General features: G+C 34.2%; 1 protein-coding gene across 1 annotated transcript in view; it reads right to left on the bottom strand.

Moving 5' to 3' along the window:
- The window catches only part of psidin (phagocyte signaling impaired), a 134,943-nt gene that overhangs the window by 19,691 nt on the left and 93,569 nt on the right, over positions 1-21,683 (bottom strand). The window contains exons 20-26 of the mRNA XM_089232282.1: positions 16,159-16,228; positions 12,344-12,386; positions 11,744-11,950; positions 6,653-6,776; positions 5,624-5,680; positions 5,423-5,523; positions 2,295-2,408 (exon numbers count right to left, since the gene is read on the bottom strand). Of these exons, the coding sequence (XP_089088408.1) occupies positions 2,295-2,408; positions 5,423-5,523; positions 5,624-5,680; positions 6,653-6,776; positions 11,744-11,950; positions 12,344-12,386; positions 16,159-16,228 (716 nt within the window). The remainder of the gene's footprint in view (positions 1-2,294; positions 2,409-5,422; positions 5,524-5,623; positions 5,681-6,652; positions 6,777-11,743; positions 11,951-12,343; positions 12,387-16,158; positions 16,229-21,683) is intronic.

The raw sequence follows: 21,683 nt of genomic DNA, 5'->3' as shown, positions 1-21,683 counted from the left end.
GCAAATTGCTGAATTGGATAGAATCGTGGTTGAAAAATAGGTCATAAACGGTTATGGTGAATTGTCTGATTGGACAGGCATCACTAGTGGAGTTCCTCAAGGAAGTGTCCTTAGCCCCCATACTTCTTTCACTTTTTATCTATAAACTTGCTCAAAGTATGGATGGGATTGTTAGCAAATTCGTAAATGACATGAAGCTAACGAGGGTAGTTGGGAATCAAAGCAATAGGGAGTTGCTCCAGTCCTACTTGAACAGGATTGGAACATGAGCAAATGAATGGAGCATGAAGTTTAGCATTAACAAGTGCATGGTTGCTCATTTTGGTTCGAACAACCCATGTTTCTTTTATAAGTTGAATGGTATCATTATTCCGGATACAACTAGGATGACCAATTAGGGAATTCTCTCATTGACGAGCGGCTTGTGTATATGTGTGTGTGTGTGTGTATATATATATATATACACTGCTGGCAACAATAAATGCAACACCCTGAAGGAAGCATGCAAATACTATGAAATTTACAACATGCATTAGCGGAGGTGAGATATGCAAATGATTAGAATTTCAGTGCAGACGCACATCACGCGCGCCTGTGGCGCCACTTCAAAGCGCTATTTAAGGCTTGGCGATTTCGACGATTTGAAGTACGGCAATTGTGTTTTTCTTGTGGTTTTTTCAAAAAAACGATCAATTATGCCTCGTAGAAAACAGCGATCATCTTTTGATCAAGTATCCGAGTTCGACAGAGGAAGGATAGTGGCCTACCGAGATTGTGGATTATCTTTCAGGGAAATCGGTAGTCATGTTGGACGAAACCAAACAACTGTAATGCGGATATGTGATTGTTGGATGCAGGAGGGTACGACGGATCGACGTGTTCGATCGCATCCACCTCAGTGCACCACTTCACGTGATGACAGGCGTATTGTGCGTATGGCAGTGACGGATCGCTCAGCCACATCACGAACCATAGCACAGCACATTCAGTCTGTACCGCATCATCCAGTGTCTGCGCGTACCATTCGACGCCGTTTACAGCAGAGTGGTCTGTCCACAAGACGTCCATTGCTTCGTCTACCCTTGACGCAGAACCACGGACGTCTCCGCCGCCAATGGTGCGATGAAAGAAGGATGTGGACGGCACAATGGAATGAAATTGTCTTTACTGACGAGTCACGCTTCTGTCTGCAACACCACGATGGTCGGATTCGAGTCTGGAGACACCGTGGAGAGAGGATGCTGAACAGCTGCGTTATGCACCGCCACACTGGTCCTGCACCGGGTATTATGGTATGGGGCGGTATTGGATATCACTCTAGCACTCCTCTAGTACGCATTGCCGGTACTTTAAAAAGCCAGCGCTACATCTCCGAGGTGTTGGAGCCAGTTGTCCTTCCTTACCTTCAGGGCTTGCCCACAGCCACATTTCAACAGGATAATGCGCGACCACACGTGGCACGCATTGTCCAAAGGTTCTTCGTCAATCGCCAGATTGAATTGCTTCCCTGGCCAGCTCGCTCTCTGGATCTTGTCCGGATCGTTGGGCAACCATGGACCACATGGTTGCCCAACGATTGACCCAGATTACATCCCCAGCTGCTACACCAGATCAACTTTGGCAACGCGTGGAAGCTGCTTGGTCTGCTGTACCCCAAGAACACATCCAAAGTCTCTTTGAATCAATGCCGAGGCGTGTGGCAGCGGTGATCTCCAACAATGGCGGCTACTCTGGCTACTGATTTTGGCAGGAACCACACTTCACAGAAGTCTATAAATTTAATCATTTGATGCTTGGTCAACATGTTATCTACAAAATAAATATTGTTGCGATATCTCTTGTCTTTCTTGGTGTTGCAATTTGGGTGGCCAGCAGTGTATATTGTTTATAGTTTTTGTAATTGCATTTTTAATTGCGTTGCTGTATTTTTGTAATATATGACATCCATAATTGTTATGGGCACCTTTTTCTCAGCCACCTCATTGGGCATTTTGCCTGTTGTGGCCTTGTATTTGTATTATTTGGCAATATATCAATGATTCCTTCTTCTTTTAAAAAGAGTTACATGAATTTCGTTGACAGTATTTGGCATGAAAATAGGAAAAGTATGACAAAAATTGGAAAGTAGGACATTTTACCAAAAAGTAATACAAGTTGGGACCCTGTACATGGTTTAAAACTTAAAAAAATCTACAATATTGCATATAACATTCACTTCTAAATGCACATTAAAAAATTCAGCAAGCACATGACAAGCAATACGGCTTTAATGACATAAAAAAAAAATCACTCACCGCAACAGTTGATGTACTTTCTTTCTTTTTTCTGCCTTTCCTTGTGAGGGATGTACGAGCAGGTTTCAAGATAATATGACTTAGACTGTACAATATTGTGCCGATACTGAAAATCTATGGGGGGAAACACAATAGTGTCAAATGTTATACCATGAAAGTTTTTCTGTGAAATCACAAAAATTCAAATGTGTACTCAAACAAGTTATCTAGCGATGATGTCACTTTCAACTACTCATACAAGACATAGGTCAGGCATCTTCAACTTGTTGATTGTGAACACCACCGTGCTTCCTGAAGCACTTGATCAACATTCCAATTAAAAACCTTGTATAAATTATATTCAAGGATTGAAATCATACTGATTTCATGGTTTCATATGTCAAACTTGCCATTGCTCTTTTTGATAATGGGGGTACAGGCAGTGCTGGTGACTAGAAAAAGGTTGAAGACTTCTGGTATAGGTACTGGATAATATGTAGGAATGATATTTAAAAGAAAAATTCACACACACAGAGGGGTCTAAAGGAAATCATGGTGTGAATTTTCCTTCCAAATATTATCTTTATATTGTATGCAGTATATATGCAAGTTGCCCACACAACCTTGTACAACCTTATTCGATTAAACATTTTAGAACCCAAGTGAATAAGAGTACTTCTCGAGTTGTTTTTGGCTATTATTACAGGTCAATTGGCCTATTGTACACAGGTAAGGATCCCAGGTAGTATTGTTTTCTGAGTCAAAATAACAATTCACACATGATTTTTTTAAAGCATGCCTCATTTTAATTGGATTAATGAGGGGTCTAATTTACAGAAAATCAAACTGTTTTGCATCATATTTTGCTGTACTCAAGCAAAAAAACTACCCAAGGATAAAATATGGAGAAAGACATTTTGTTTTATTCAAATGAAATTAATAAAGTGAAATTTGTGCTTCTCAAACTCAAAACTCTTCCTATAGTAGGATGTGCATTTCTGCATTTATCAAGAAGCTCAGATCAAACAAAAATGCTTTTCAAATCCATTTTCAAATGAAAATAAAAAATTCAGAAATTAATAAAATTTCAGAGCTCAAAGTGATATGTGCATAACACAATACTGATACCACATGTAGAAATAAATTACCTTTTGAGTGAGACAAGGGAAACAACATCTGTGAACCCAAAATACAAATTGTTCTCTTCGTATTTTGGATTTATCAACTTTTCCCTAGTATATTGATATCATATATGTCTACGACAGGGCTGGACAAATTCCAGGTCGACATGGCGACTAAAAAATTGGTATTGGCACCAAAACACTTTCTTTGTGTAGTTACCAAATTGCAGGCTAAAAGCAGAAATGTCTGGAATTTACAGCAGCATATCTGCTGACATGAGAGGGTCACTATGTCCTGAAAAAGTCAAAAGAAGCATTATTTTGGACCTTTTACTTCAGGTGAAAAAAAATTTTGGCACCTACAGTTTTTTGAATTTGTCCAGCCCTAACTTAGAGACCCTATTCTAGGATGTGAGGGGTTCCAGCTGACCAGAATTCTGATCAGACAGTTCCTTATCTTCCCTTTCCTGTACTCGTCCAGCACTTCTTAGCGAAAAGTAGGTACTGGCTCATCCCCCTCTCCTTTGAACAAAGGGCTGTGGGTTCCTAATGAACCAACAACAAATAATTAAGGTGTGAAAGCCCTTTTGTTAACTAAATGCTCGTGTTGATATCCCATGGAGCAGTTCCGTGCAGATGACTTTGCACCATCTATCATCTTGAATGATATCACTACGTCTGGAAAGTTTTTGATGAGAAAAATGACTGGTGTTTTTTTTTTCACACACACAAACCCTCTGAACATCTTTTTGTACATACAGCAGGCAAATTGGCACAAACTTGAGCTATCACACTCTTAATGCATAACAAAAAAAGATGTGTGAACTTTCACAGTCATTCTGGTGCTGGTGATTCTATTTAGCTGTTGGGCTGTCACCTAAAATATGGAAAATAAAACAGTTTGTGACTGTGTTGAGGACGTTTTAGTTGCCCAATTGCCACTGGGCAATAATTCAATGATGGAATAACACAATGATAAAAAATCATTTCTAGTGAGTATTGAAGACAATTTGTAGATACTCAATACATCTGACTCGAAAGATGAGACTCAGAGTTGTAACACAACAACTTAGGTTTAATTAACAATGGAACATTATTAGTTTAACGTAGTAACACATACATATTACCAATGCAACGCAAGCGCGTACAGGTAAGGGACAAAGTAAAAGTAAGCAAGAAAGTAGTCTATCGCAGCTCATTACTTATATACAGTGCAGGTTGAATGACGTCATGCTCCTTGGCTTCATCTGCATGATGCCGCCATAACACCTTTAGTTCATTAAAAAAAATCACAAATCAAAATATTCCATTTTTGAAAACATTTCAATCAAGAGGAATGACCATTCATATTTTAGATGTTATTATTGATATATCCACTTAAGATATCTACCACAGCTGTAGGAAAAACTTATGTTGTAGTTATCTTAATTTTGGATCATGATTTAAAGACCAATAAGAATCACAAAATTTTTGAAACAGACAATCAAATTTTTTTCACCATCTAGCTTCAATATTATACAATGAAAAACCAATATAATGATATCCACTACAATGATGATGGCCTATAAAACAATATTGCCTCTCTGATTCCAATGCACTTTACAGTGTTAATATATTCAACCTATAATGACAACTCCTTTATAGCGATACATTTCTCTGGTTACTTGAATATTGTTATACAAGTGTTTTACTGTCAATGGGAAAATGTAGATTATGGGTTCTTGGGTTTCAGTTAGTATACGCTCATCCTCAATGTTTTTCTATGATTGGTGGGTGACATTTTTTTTTTGGTGGCATCGTATGTTTGACAACATATCTAGCTGATATTTTTTTTTTTTTTTAATAATAACGTGATCTTCACGTATTCCCAAGGGATCAGCATGATCCGTCCAGGGAAAATGCCAATCAATAGCCAATCAATAGCACTAAAGGGGATGCTGAGGAGGAAGTCATACAGACAATGGTCTTTTAACCAAAGAAACTCACTTCCTATTAAAAATAGAAACATAAACCTAATCAGTTACTCACTTCAATACTATTTGTAAAATCTTCTAATAAAGCCTTGATTTGTGTTGGTTTTCTAAAAAGCTTGCTATCCGACAGCGTTTTTTCCAGCTTTTTATGCAGTGCTATGGCAAGGAGAAAAAAGGAAATTCACTATATATTGATATTCTCAGTAGAATTCTACCTCTAATAATAGTTCACAATGACTAATTTTATATTTCTTACCTTGAATATATTTCTTAGAGTCAGAAATAATTTTCAAACATGACTTCTCTTCCGCATCTGTTGTAATATAAACAAATGAGTATTAAAAAATACCTAATTACATAATAATATAAATAAAAACCAGTAATAAGTATAACAATTCTAAAACAGTTTAAAATGGTAAAAGCGATTGTTCAAAATGAAATGTGAAACAATTCATGAAATTGAACTGAAAAAATGGGCTCAGAAATGCAGTATGGAAGTATACATTTTAATCATCTTCAACTGGTTGCTTATCAGCATTATTAGTACCACTGTGCTAATTGAAGCATGAAAGAGTATATGGTATACGTGTCCAAGTTTTGAATTGGAAGTTATTGTGAAAAGCACAGTTAAACACCCCATCCAGTTTCATTTAAGGATTAACGGCTTGCAGATTTCAGTTTGAGAATGTTAGAGTTACAGTATGAGTGCTGCTGTTATGATGATTGGCCTAGCTGCAGTTCATGACTCTAAAAGTTGAATGCCCTAGAACAGGTAGGCTCTTCAACCTATGGCCTACTGAGCTCTTCAATAACATGGGTATAAAATAGGGATCCATCCAGTATTTTTTTAAAATTTTTCTTCATATCTGTACAAATGGTAATTCATTTTTGTGAAAAATGAGTAATTTTGAGGAAAGTGAAACAGTCTACTTAATTCATCACAAAAGAAATTATATGCCAAATTTATGATTTCGTCAATTTATATTTTAGGAAGAGTTAGTTTTTAAGATCCAGAATTTTGTGAAGGGTCTGAAAAATGACCCAAACTTTGGATGGACAAACCCCTGGTTTAAAATGACTCAGTGGTCTGAAGGCTTCATAAAAAATGTTCAATATAGTTTGCTTGGTGTGAGAAGTTGAAAACTCCTGTTCTAGATCTACATCATGATTAAAAATCGAAATCTGATTTCAACATGGTTGTATCATTTGTAGAAGAAACATATTTGGATACATTTAAAATGTAAGGGATAATTTATATAAATATAATTTTTTCCTCAATACATACCAGCTGAGCTTTCGACCAACCTATGCAGATTTACGACTAGTTCTGATAAGGATATGAATAGATCAATATAATTGCCCTGGAGGTACCTGAATAACTTCGTAGATCCTGGAGCTTGGATAGGAAACTAAGAAAGAGTAAAATAAAGAATTTTATTGCAGCTGTTTCATAAAAAAATAAAAATAAGGAAAAAATAATTTTGTGAATGGCTTATTAAATACAACTGAGTTTCCAAGAAATTAAACTACTTCATGACATCAAAAACATTCTCTTAGAAAAATCACAAATTAGAATGATTATGTTCAGATAAGATCATATACAGTTGAGAGAAGTTCTGTTACTAGGAATTTCCCATATCTCGAAAGCAGTGTTTCAATCTTTTGTATAACTTAGAATTGTGCCAAAAGTGAGCATGGTTTTACTGGAAGTACAGTGAACCCCCTCCTTTTGCAGACACCAACAGGACAGAAAAATGTGTCTGTAAAAGAGGGGTGACCGTTAATCAGATTTGAAATGCATAATTTTAGTATACAAGGGAAATTATTATTTTGCCATAAAAAGGTGATCATTAAGAGGAATTTTACTGAATTTCACATGAGATAATCTAATTGAACACACACATTAGGAAAAGAAAGACTAAAATTTCAGTCCTTTACTCCTAAACCAGAGTGTATTTTTATTGAACTGCATAATTCACCTAACTAAATAAAACATAAGGCTCTACAATGTTGAAATAGTTTTTGATAATTCATTTTGAGATAAGAAAAAAGATGTGCCAACATTGGCAATACGGGTCGAGCAGTATGCTAAAATACACTTTGACAATTCCGTATAGAATTTTCCTGCCCACACAGCGTTAATAAAAGGAATGAATTTTATTTTATATAACTTCACTTTCAGAGTTTAGCAGCTGCACCAAAGTTGGCATTTGTTTTTTTAACCATCTATGTTCGATCTGCATGAAAAGTTACCATGCAAAACTGAGAGCTATTCACTTTTGTCCACCCTGACATTTTTTTCTGAATTTTACTTATTTAGAACTAAGTTGCAAACTAAATAAGGAACGAATATTCAAATATTCATTTACTATTTTGATATTAAGCCTATTCTGATCTTTCACCAAATATTTGGTTCATCCAAATGTTGCCTAGTTATTCAGCTGAATATCTGTGTAAATGGATATACATCAAAGTAATTATAAGAATTATATCAATTGGAATTTTTTGTGTAAATTAAAAATTTACTGATTACATTTCATTGAATGATGCATATTCCCTCCATAAAAGATATATCAAGGTGAATTTCTGGGATAGGGAAAACATGAAAATAAAAATTGAGTCCTACTGCAGTACGATGAAAGTGAGCATGAAATACAGTAAAACCTCGATAAGTCGTCACCTCAAGTTATCGAAAAGTTATGACGGCTTAAGCAGAGTTCCGTCAGTTTTAATGTGCAATTTTAGGAAAATCGTATAAATTTAAAGTAATATGACATTTATTAAAGTATGAATCAAAATACCGTATATACTCGTGTATAAGCCGCGTTTTTTTGTGGAAAAATTTGTTCCCCAAGTGGGGGGGGGGGGGGTCGGCTTATACTCGGGTTAGTTTTTGATGAGAAAATATCGACCCCCGAAATCAGTAGTCATTTTTGCAGCAGTGTTCGAGAAACTGGCATTTTTGGTATACGATATTTTCAAACCCCACAGAACTGATAATGTCAAAGCCGAGGCAAAGAAATCGAAAACATCATTGGTTGGTGGTGTCTAATGTTAATTGCACAGCCTTTAGATGTGAGCATCAACAAGCCTCTCAAAGACTGAGAAATTCGTGGATTGAATGGATGAGTTCCGGATGATAAAGAAACTACAAAAAGTGGTGCCTTGAAGAAACCTTACATTGATTTAGTATGCCAATAGGTACAATAAGGCGTAGAATTCTGTTTCCACCAAAATTATCATCCGATCGTTCAAAAAGTGTTACATCAGCAATGCGATGGACGGAACTAAAGATATCCTATTTGATAGTGACAATGGCGATGACAGCCTAGATGAAGATAAAAACGAAGATGCCGCCCGCACCCCCTATGATGATCTGATGGATTACCATAAGCTTAGAGACTTAGCAGAAACAGATTATAAAAAGTTTGAATCTTTTCTATTGTAAATTTCCGTAAGTATTCATTTTGCATTAAAATATAAGATTTTTTTTCCCTGAAATGCAGATTTTTTTAGGTCGGCTTATACACGGGTTTTCAATTTATCGCGATTTTGGTGGTCCTGAAGTGGGGGGGTCGGCTTATACACGAGTATATACGGTAACAATATTAATAAAATTTATAGATTGCGAAAGAAAAATTTTATCTTTATTATCTTTTTTATCTCTTATTACTTAAATTATTGTGGTGAAATGTACTGTACACTTTGATTTATACTAGCAATTTTTAATTTAGACTAACAGAGCAACTGTTAGAATAGGTAGCTTTTCTTCATAACAAGAACTCTCTATTGCACAATAATTTTACATGTACATCAAATTTAATTTTAGTGTTTTAATTCTTCATCAGCAGTTCATGATGCAACTACAAAGTAATCTCGAACACTTTTGACTTGGTGGACGGGCCTTGGGAAGGGAAAAGTAAACAGAAGACCTCAATTTGGGAAAGAATGTCTAATTTTTTTCAACAAAGATATTTTATTTAAATTTCAAGCCCTAAATTAATAGAGCCCATGCTTTCTACGATTATTTATTATCCGTTGCACTTTGACTTTAACTTGATTAATTTGATTCTTCGATTTACATAGTTTTTGATTTCCTTGCACTATATGTAATCTTTGACTGACATATCAATAAATTTTGGTTTTGCCGAAGATGCCCTGCGAAGTACTTATGTTGCTTCTTGCGACAGAGCCTGGGTGTCTCGCGGTTTGTCCACTTTCTCCAATGGAGCTCAAGCAGAAATGAGATCTACCTTGAACAGTCCCCAACGTTCCAAAAACCCTAGTCGGCAAATGAACTTCCCCAGCATAACTTTCATTACTTAAACTGTTCCGTTTGGGTATATAGGATTTTATGGTGACTTTTAAGCATATGGCAATGCTGTTAACAAGCTCTTTTTTTAATTGGAGCCATAAAAATAGTCTGTTCCTCTTTCTCAAACTTTTTCATAGTGATGACTTAACTGAAATTAGTGACGAGTAAATGAGGGTTTAATAACATTGTGGTCTATGAGAGCTGGAAGGGTCTGAAGAAAAATGACGACTTAACGAGGTTTTACTGTATATATACACAAGTCAAGTTATCTAGACAAGATGCAGTGATATCTTGGCTAGTGAATGTCACAGCCTGCAAATGTTTCAATATAACAAAGATTGTTTTCAATATATTTCGGCCTCAGCTAAAGAATAAAGATTCTGCTGACAGACATTTTAGTTGATATAGATGCATCAATTCTCATAAAACAGCCGTGCTGTGAGCTAAATTGTTGGGCCAATGTTAAAATTAATCCAATGAGTAATTGTCACTTCAGCCAGATTTATAGTTTTCCACCTCTGAATAGCTTCCTAGATACCCAACTATTTTTCAGAAAGATTTCAAGTCATGTAAAATGAATTTGCTAAAAGAGAAAATGCATTGAAGAAAAGCCTTAGACTTGAATGCTTTCACTGCATACAGTAAGACTCTTAATACCAAACTGAACAGTCAGGACTTAACTTTTCTATCTGTATGTGTGAGAGAAATGAGCCGACTATATCACACATCTCCTAATACACTTTTTTTTCACCTTCCCTTTACTTATCCTTTATTCAATTATGAAGTTGTTTATTTCAGTCTTTGTCTTTATCGTAGTTGTTCTTTGTGTTTCATGAAAGTTGGTTTGAAATTATGGGCAGTTTATAGAACAAATTAAACTATTTTCCATAGAAACCTATGCAGCATCTTGTTTTGGCTAATGAATGTGATTTTGGAATGAGTTATTTTCATTAGACGAGGTATCACTGTATTGAGTGACTGCAAAAAAGAAAGGGGACAAAGAATATCTAAAGAGGAAAAACAACAAAGTGAGCCATAAATTTTATGACACATTACTCCACTTGAGAGTAAATAAGTTTCTTAATTAGATATAAAATTATGACAAATATATTGAAGGAAAAAAATTGATTCTTTAAAATACAATATATCCAAGTTAAATTTGATTGTCAGTATCATGGAAATCTTTTAATTACCAGTTTTTTATTCAAATAATAAATTGCATAATTAAAACCCAATTTCAATCATTTGAAACTTTCAATAACTTCATTTCAAATTAACCCATTAACGACGACTTTGATTTTTTTAAAAACAAAAAATAATGAGTGTAACCACTTCCACCATTTATTGGCAAAGAAAAAACTTAAAATTTAGAATGGCAAATTTTCTAACCAACCGGCTTAATAGGTTAAAAACTCAAATTTTATTTGTAATGGCGATGAATTTTTTAAAAACTGATGTTCGACTGCTGAATATTTGATATTCAGCCAAATCATTATTTGTCCCATCCCTACTGCAAACCATGATTATGATTAGAAAAAGTTTAAATTCTCATCAAAGCAAAAATTATCAACGTGTCTAGCTGTTTTCTCAAGTTGCAAAAAAAAAAAAAAAATATTTGAGTGACTTGCATATACTTGGATATAAACATTTATGAGTCTGAGAATTTCAACCAGCATTTTTTTGAACCAGCACTGGTGAATACATATACACAGATATTTAAATCATTCAAATTGGTTAGTAGGCCTAATATGCATTACAGTCAAATCCCATTGTAACGAACTTCAAGAGACAGGAGAAATCAATTTTTTATAACAAAATTTCATTTATTTGCATCATTCATATATAAACTTATCTGGGAGATTAGAAGAGTGTTCGTTAAAACAAGATTTTCGCTATAACGGTATTAATTAATGGGATAACTATTAATGGGATAACTATTAATGGGATATTAATGGGATTCAACTGTAGAGAGTACATTATATAGATAGATATTCATACAAAATGCATAACTAAGAAAATATAAGAGATGGAAAAAACTCTGAAAATTCAGAATATAATTACGATAGATTGGATGAGGTTATCTCTGTCGATCGATTCCACAGTGTCCCTCAGGTTAGCTAAAATATCACTCAAGACATCGGCCATGCTTCTTTTATCACCGTTTGAGATTTCATTATGATGCATGTTGGTTGTGTTTAATGACTTTGTTAAATAAAATACAGATGCTATACACCTCAGAAACAAATTCCTTATTTTCAACCATGTGACCTAGAAAAGTATATGCAAATTTGTGTATTTACATATATGCAAATTTGTGTATTTACATAAATACAAATTGTATTACATAAATACAAATTGTATTACATAAATACAAATTGTATTACATAAATACAAATTGTATTACATAAATACAAATTGTATTACATAAATACAAATTGTATTACATAAATATTAGGCATTACACTTCAGAGAACTGCTGAGTAAATAAAGATATTTTCAAAAAGGAAAAGTTAAATTGTCACCAGTTTTCAAGTCTGTGATGGTGGTATAATAAAAATTTTAAACCTGCTAAGAATTTATGATAACTTGAGAAAATAATGCATTAATATAGAATAACTTACAGAAAAATAATGACAAAACTAATGTCCAAATGCAACTTACCTTCTCAAGAAATGACTTTTGAACTTGTTCCTCAACCGCAGCTCTACAGTTCCAGACAAAAAATAAAAATTTCTCAATATTTTTCAATTTATTTCTAATTTTTTCATCAAAAGAAAATTCTCAAAATGATAACCACAATATATCCAGTTATGGGATATGCAGAGAGATGATATAATGGTTTCCTACTCTACTTGAACTGTCCTGTGTGAACATGCATGCATAAATATTTGAAATGTGCATGTCATTGCTCCATGAAAACAATACATGCTACCTAACAGAATTTTTCAACAATGCAGATAAAAGGCAAATCCTATTATATGGTGGTGCTCTTTTTCTTCTGCATGAACACTGCACAGTTCCATCACTATTGTGGGCAATTCACTACAGCTTTATCCCCTTTCAGGCGTAAGTGGATTGTAGCGCAGAAGAGTGTGTATACCTAAACAGCCTTCATGTGTATCTGGTGTTGTGTTTAAGGTTAGTGCTCAAATCACTATTTTGAATTGTGAGTGAAGTGTAATAAATGAAATGGTTGTAGGGTTTGTTGCTCTTTGTGATGAGACTTTTTAACTGTTGGTTCATATTCACATCTTGAAATTATAAAACCAACTCCAGCTAACCACTACTGACCTGCTTGCTGAGATTGAGACCAGATTGTAATACAACGCCATCATGATGTCTAGTCTTCTATTCCAAAGAAGGTAAGAATGTAAATTCTCACATTCACTGGGGAAGAGAATGCAGTGCACCACAGCCAAAAGTGCCAAGAACAATTGCTTTAAGCTACTTTAGAACAGTCTCACAAATTATTTCCTTAAAATCAGATGATCAGGAATGCCAAAAAAAAAGAAAAGAAATTAATTTGTTTTTTGATGCTGAATGGCCTCTAGTGGCATGGTAGAACAAAAATAGCAAATTTAAATTTATTCATCTATGCCAGCGGTTCTAAACCGGTGCTCCGTGAAGCCCTTGGGGTTCTGTGTGTGTTTCCCAGAGGCTCCCGGGCTGCTCAAGTAAAATGGAATAAATCAGTAACCTTGATAAATGAAACTAAAATGCTTAGTAAAAAAATAAGCCCACACAGCTCTGCCATAGAAATTACGTACTAAAAAGAGCTCTGCGAGTCAAAAAATTTTGAGAACTGCTGATTCACGTTATAGAATCAAGCTATCATATGAAGAGTCTGGGAAAAATTATTGGAGTCCATAAAACAAAATTTTTCAGGAGATGAAAAACAAAGTTTTTCCTTAAAAATGTTATTTAATTACAATGTTAGAAACTTTATTTTCATTTTATATTATGTAAAACTCAAATCAAACAATTTTTAAAAATCAAGTAAAAAAATGGTTGTGTATAAATTTTTTTTCTGGGCTTCACCCTCCACGAACATTTAATTTAAGTAGGATTCTGAAACCACACACCCACACACACTGTATAAAATTTGAATAATTATGATACTTGATCATGGTATGATGAATTAAGTTGAAAGTAGATAAAAATTACTGGTGGTTCATGCAGAAAAATATTCAGTGAGAAAAAAAGTATTATCCTTAGCCATTTTTGGTGTGACTACCAAAAAAACTGGAATGGTGATACACTAAACATGGTGTGGAACTATGAAGGCATTTGATTGGCCTTGTCAGCAGTGAGCATCTTTTCTTTTGATACACGAACTAACCTCAAATTCATAAGCAGAAAGCCACAAAGCATGTGAACTGCACATCAGTTTTTATCTTTATCTTGTATTCATATATGCAAACTGTAACTGGGCTTTTGCCTGTAGTTTGTATTTTAAATAAATAAAACAAATACATACACACTCAAATATCACTTTCTGTGCATATGCTGGACTCTGATCGTTTTTCCATCTGCGCACTGTGACTAAAATCACTGTTCCCCCTTATGCCGTATCTTTTTTCCTTTATTACAATGAACTACTTCACCAAACACCAACTCTGGCCATATCGCTATATTGCAATTTACTGCCATTAGTGAGATGGGTTGGAAGTGAAGGTGCAGTCTATCGGTGGTCGCCTCGAGTTCGTTTGAGAAAATATCTTATCTATATCCTCTCTTGGGTTCGAATCCGGGACCCTGACAACAACCTTCACGATGGTAGACGAGCATCTTACCACCATGCCACTCGGCACTATTACAATGAACTGGAAGCATTTATTGCCTCTGATGTTGTACATGGTTGAAAGAGATGGTACTGAGCTATACAAAACTGCAAAAATATTGATTTTGATTTTTTTGGATTAAAAACCGTTCTTCTCTCTCCCCCCCCCCTCACGTGTACAGAAAAAAGGGAGAAAAAGGCCATAAAAATGACCTGACGAACTCCAATGCCCTAGGAAAAAAACAGTTGAAACAGCATGGAACTTGGAACAAATATATAATTACAGTATATGTAAGTTTAGCCACACATAATACAATAAAATAATTAATACCAAGTGAGAAAGTCAAACAAGTTCTTTGGCAGGTAATTTTTGGAGTACAATTAATTATACTGATATTTATGGTTAATATGTTAGTAGCAAATGGTTTTTCAACTTTCTTTTGAACATGGGCAGGCTATTTATAAGTGTTAGATTGTGTGGCAGATAATTCCACAATCTTAGGCCCCAGAGAATTTGTATTATTGTAAAAAAGCATTAGTTCTGGCATACAGTGGAATAAGATGAGTATGAGATTTTGTATTACAATAGTTTGATTGATACTTAAGGCTATATTGATACTATAATAGGTTTTCTATTATGGTCAGGAGATTTAATTGCCTTATACATAAGAATTCAGGTGAAAACAATTATGTAAAAAGGAAACATGTAATATTTTATATTCATATTTATTTTTTACTTTCAAAAAGGTCTCTTCACGTTCTCCTAGTCATTCTCCAACTTTTCTGAGGCTTAATTCGTCCTGGACTAGAGTATGCTGTAAGGTTTTGGAGACCATACCTACAGAGGGACATAGACTTGGCTGAAGGGAAGTGCAGAGAAGAGTGTGTCCTTGTTGGCACAAAAGGTTTGAGTTATGAAAAAAGACTATCTTTTGAAGATGTTTACATTGGAAGAACACAGGTGTAGGGAATGTGATCAAGGTGTTCAAAATTTTCAACGGGATGGATAGGATGGACCATGAATTATGAATATGCAGTCAATCGTCTGCTGTGACAAGGGAACACCAGTATCGATTGGTAAGAGAGAATTCTAGGCTGTGGTGTCACAGGGAATTTTTTCTAATAGGCTTGTTAATAAATGGAATAGCTTACCCCAGGAGGTAGTAAATTCTAACACAATTGACACGTTTAAAAAGAAATATGATAACATGTTGGGGGTAAATCAAGAAGCTATCCATACTTAGAATAAGACAACAGTAAATATTTTTCATGGGCATTGTATAATAGTTTATCATGTGTATATTGTTTGTATTTATTGGGTTGCTGTATTTTAGTAATATATGACATCCACATTTGTTGTGGACATCTTTTTCTCATCCACTTCATTGGGCATTTCGCCTGTATTTGTATTTATAAAGGATGTGAGCTTGACAAATATGATACTGATATGCAAAAAATTATACTCCTTAGCAACTGTCAAGCCAGGATAACTCTTACATGATGAAAGGCCTGGTGTAAAAATAATTTTAAGACAAATGTTTTTTGCTAATTCTTTATATCTATATGAAAATTTTTATAGATGAAGTGTAGTCTTTCTGTGAGAGCAAGCTCCAGAGAATAGAACACCCCAGAGGGTGGCTTTATTTCAAGCCATACTGAGCGAATGCTAAATTTAGATGAAACATGTTTCACATACTTATCTTTACAACTCCACACTCTGAAGAGGGAAATGTCCCTGTTGTCAGTCAGCTCTTCGAAGCATTTATCTACATGACAGAACAAACATAAAGCAGTCATATACCTGATTGGTGTTATATACATGAAATGATAAATAATTCTTCTTATACTGCTGCAATATAGCAAATTGAAGGGGGGTTAACTCCATTTTTAACACTTTAGAGTTAAGTTCACTTCCTTGTTATAAAATATATTTCCTTCATTTGAGGCTGGACAAAGGTAACCACAGCACTTAGTTCCTGTGTTTCTCAATAGATAGAGCTAACACCTTCATAGCATTAGGGTAAGAAAAGGACAAAAAAAGGGGCTGACTCCTTTTTGGCACAATGGAAAAAAAATGGAGCTAATACCTTCTTGCTGTAAGTCTTTCAATTGCATTTTCAATTCATAATTTAAAATATAGTGGTACCTTGAGTTACACAAATTTAAATTGTTATAACACAAAAATAAACACTGCGTGGATTAAAAAAAATGTTTTGACATGTTTTGAAGACAAATAAAGCCATTGACATTCAATTTGTGACTTTAGAACATGATTTTCTGAAGACAGCTCTTCACTGCAGAGCTGAAATCCATAAACCTGCAGCATCAGCATGAAAAAATAAAGAGAACCTACTGGCCTGCTGAACAAAATCTGTTCTGAATAATGATAATTTATTTCCCAAAATATATTACCATTTAAAAGCGTGATGTACCACTAATGACGGTATTCACAGACACAGATTAAACTACAATCGTAGGTTAAAGGATTAGCGATTGACACGGATTGGTAAAAATCCTCAATTTAATCAATCCCTTTCGATCTTCAATCCTTTCACCTGCAATTGTAGTTTCAACTGTGTTGAATACAGCCATAAGCGGTGCGAAAAGCCACACAAAACAATTAGAACTGCAGTCAAATCTTATTATTTAAACCACAACTGTTGATTTTGTGGCTTTATCAAAAAACAGGTGTTAAGGTTTAAAGAGTTATTCCTTTTTAAATTACATTTTGAGAAAACATTCTGCAAAAAATATTTGCTTATAAGAAGATATATACTAAATGTGTGTGGTTTTCTAAGATTGAAATGGCAACATTAAAATTAAGGAATAATTAAAACAAAAGATTTCTATAAGTGCATGTGTCTTTATTTTTATTTTTTAACATACTCAGCAAAAAATAAGGCATTTTTAGGTGTCAAAGCTTGCAAGACAGACAAAAAAAGAAGACTGGAATGGGCTGTCTATCACTAGAGACGGGACAAAGTGATACGGCCAAATACTAAGCATTCAGCTAATATTTTGGCTGAATATCAATTTCCTTAAAATTCATCACAATTATAAATGAAATTGGTGTTTTTTAAACTGGTTGAAGGCTAAAATAAACATCTTTCAAATTGGATAAATGAGAATCTACAGGAGGATGAGATACTGAAGATATTTTTAATTTCAAATTATGTACACAACCAACACCAGCTTTAGTCTGCTATAAAGCTCGTGTTGAAGTAACGCAATTCAGTTTATAAGAGTCCCCATCCATTTCTTATTTGGTCAGCTCATTTCTGCATGATACGTGCAGATGGAAAAGATCTCCCAGAATGCCCAGATTATTCAGCTTGATACTAAGAGACTTGATACTGATATTTAAATAAATATTGAAAAACCAGTAACTGAACGATTTTTATTAACATGATACTGGTAATGAAATTTAATGATGATATGTTGTATTTTAATGGTACTGTGATACCTTAGCTGACAAAGATGATTCACTCTGGAATCATGTTCATTAGCCGAAACATGATTTCTTATAAGGAAAATTGTTCCAGCTTCTACCTAAAATTAAAATGTATAAAAATGAGAATATACAGGAAGATGAACCCAATCGAGTTCATAGGTGTCCCATTCACTTGTGATTTGGTCAGCTCATTTCTGTGCCTGATATATACAAACGGAGAAGATAATCTCCCAGACTGTTGAGCTTGATGCTAAGAGTCTTGGACTGAAAGAACGAATGCTTGGAAAACATAGGCTACTTTTTATCAATGCATTTTTCTATTTTGGCTGAATCATTTTATATGAAATGGTACAAAGAATTGCAGAAAGAGAAGTGTATGTACATCAGAAAAAAAATTCTAAGGTGGATATGCGTTAATCAGGCTCTAGTAACAATAATTCTGATGATGATTGGTGTGAAAATTTAGCTCATGACATGGCTATTTTATGTTAGTGCGTGAATTCATATCAATGTTCATTAGCTGAAGCAGAAAAATTAATAAAAAATCCTTGTTAGCCAAAAAATTTGTATGTTGGAGTGTTTGTTAGCTGAGGTATCACAGAATCCATTAATTTTTTTAACACTTGCTACAGTTTTACATCTAATTAAGAAAATGTAAACTATTATTTGTCAACAAAATGTCAACAAATCATAAAATTTGAGACTTATTTTTCCACTCTAGATGTTCTTTGTCCCTTTCAGTAGCTTGATACATTTCTTGTCTAGGTACATCCTTCAGTTACTAAATTCATGCTCACTTCTACCTTATTGTTGTAGGATTCTACTTTCAGTATCATGTTTTACTTATCCTAGAAATTCACCCTGACAGAGCCTCTTGCACAGATAAGGATAGGTACACACCACACAATAAAATATAATCAGTAAATTTTTAATTTATGCCAAAAATACAATGAATATAATTTTCTTTAAATTAGTTTGTTGTGGTTAGATTTACAGATACACTTTGGCCAAATACCTAAGCATTATTCGGCCAAACCAAATATTTGGCAAAAGGGCTGAATAGGCAAAATACCAAATCGCAGCTGAATATTCATCTCATCTCTGCTATGCACCCTCTGGAATAAGGAGAGAGCAACCACCCACATTTTTGTCAGACAGAAAAAATAAAAATGAATTAGATGGATAGAAAAAATTGAGGCACCACTTGGTACACATACTATTTGTATACATGCAGAAAATCTAAATCAGTTTTGCTCACAAACTTCTGAATTTCGGAAGATGCAGGTTTTCTAAATATTTTTTGCAGCGATAAACATTTATCATTCAACATTTAAATGGTCAAAGCAATAAGAAACGACTGAGGATCTGTGTGATTCGCCCATAGTTTCTTCTGCAATCAATGTATCATCTGGGAAATGGGGGTTTTTTGTTACTGATCCTGCGAACCACTCCATTTTTTTGTTTTGTTTTTGTGGTCCAATTGTTTAATCAGTGGTCCGACCAGTGGACCACCAATGATTTCGAATGCTGCCCAGTGTATATATAATCAACTTTTTTCATAATTTGATTTCATAACAGCTAGAGAAACTCACAAAAATGACCCAGAGCCAAAAATGAGAGCACAAGAGCAAGCTTTTTTCATTTTCATTACAAAATGTTCTTTCTCTCTCTTTCTCTCTACCCCTTTCCCACAAAACCTTGTGGTTGAATGAAAAATGTTTCCTGACAGGGTTCCATGAAGATAAGCACATTTCATATTGGCATGCTCATGTTTTGTATTTTAATAATATCACTATAAACATAATATAACTAAAGTAAAACACACAATTGGTGAAAATGTGTCAAAATAGTTTATACCTTAAGCCTGCCTGAAGCCTTTGGCAACAAGTCAAAGCTTTCAATCTTTGTATTTTCCCTTAACTGTCCGTTTTGATGCTATAAACCCATTTATTATCTAAGATTTTATTTGCTTGATATCTAGGAATTAGATAATACATACCTCAGGATTTAAGGGTTTCTAGTTAATTCTCATCACATTAAACCATTTTTCATTATCCGGTTCACTTTTTGCTTCTTTGAACAAGAGAACAATTTTTATATTTGCATAATAAACTTGTTTCATCCCAATTTATTGTTTTGGTCTTTGATTCAAGATCACTAACCACATTCCATTCTCACTTGGGCTTTGATCATCAGTTTTTCCAGAGAAATCAAAATGTTCAGGTTAAAAATTTAGAGAATCATGTTTTTAAAATATTGCTTAACCTTGTTTAAGCTTCTGAGTCTTACATTTGAATCTGGGTAATAGTATAATATCTTTTCTCTTGCTAATTTTCTTGTTTTTTTGGCTGCAATTTTTTGCACTTAAATTATTTTCTACTTAATTCTCACTGGATGAAAATCAAAACAAGTTCATGTTTGAGTCTTCCTCATTACATTAAATTTTTCATTTGCACTTCATTTGCTGAGTTTCCTGTTTTGTATTAAAATTTGTTTCCATCAAATCTCACATGATGGGAAAATCTCACAAAGATACTAACAGAAAATTTATTTGTCTTCAAAACATGTAAAATTCAAATGTTTAATTTGAATTGTTCCTGAAATTTGCTCTTATCATGAAAAACTCTAAGCAAACTATTATTTAAAAGATAAATATTATATCTTTTCCAATTTCCCCCCCCCCCCCCATCAACGGCATACTACCAATGTAAAAACAAATTAGCCTGTGGTATAGAATTAAAGTAGTTTTGCTTCCAATAAAGATGCAATGCTCACTGAAACTTACTAACAGCTTTGACTTGTAGAAATGGGCCATGCTTTCATGAGTCAAATAATGTTTTTCTCCAGAGCTTTAAGTTTGTACAGGTAAGTTGGGACACACATTTTTAACAAATCCAGTTTGATCCTACTGTGAATCAATCACAATTTCAGAACAAACACCCAACTTAAGATACCATTTTTTGGAATATGTAACTTGGCTGCTTTTAATGTTGGTTGTACAATAGATGTTAATTAATGGAATCATTGATATTGTTACCATTCATGTGTGTATTTCTATCACTTTTGTAAAGAATAGATGTAGGTACCATAAAACCAAGGGAAAACTTTCCTCATAGTGTATCATAATTTCAGTTAATTTTATCAATTGTTTCTGTTCAAAACAATACAGGGTGCATCACCATGTTGGTAAACATTTTTTTTTTTTTTTTTGCAGTTCAACTGAAGCTTTATTGCACTTCGTTTTGCTTTTAATTGTTACCAGCTAACAGACAACAGGAACCATTCCCCTCCCCATTAAGACCCCCTTTAACCCTCCCCCCCTTTCAAAATCGGCTTGTTGGATCACGACAACTGTGCGATCTATGTAAGCATTTATGAAAACATGAAAAAAAATTAGAAAACTGCCTATATATTAAATAAAAGATGTGTTCAGGGTGACTACTACTAAACCAGACATGCACCTCGTCCATACTCCTCTGTGGAACTTCTAACTAATTGATTGATACATGTTGGAATGTGTGTGTATGTATAGTGAACTTTCCATTAAGTATGTTTGTTTAATGCTTGTTATGTGTAGTGCTGCCATCTGCAATTAATTTTTCAAACTATGAGTTTTTTCTCAACTCATAGTGAATGAAGTGTAATGTTCACGGTGACTTTACATCTTCTAGATGAAAACAGTACATCAGGATGGCCAAAATAATCTATGGGACATCAACCATTGGTTGGTAATTATTTATGATATTCTTCAAGACAAAAAGAGTATAAAT

The sequence above is a fragment of the Pholcus phalangioides genome, unplaced genomic scaffold (assembly GCF_987345545.1).
Source record: "Pholcus phalangioides strain wild (caught in Gottingen) unplaced genomic scaffold, Ppha-v1.0 ptg000005l_1, whole genome shotgun sequence".
In the NCBI taxonomy this organism is placed as follows: domain Eukaryota; kingdom Metazoa; phylum Arthropoda; class Arachnida; order Araneae; family Pholcidae; genus Pholcus; species Pholcus phalangioides.
Note: the sequence above shows the minus strand (reverse complement) of the source record. Positions and strands in the feature narration are given on the sequence as shown.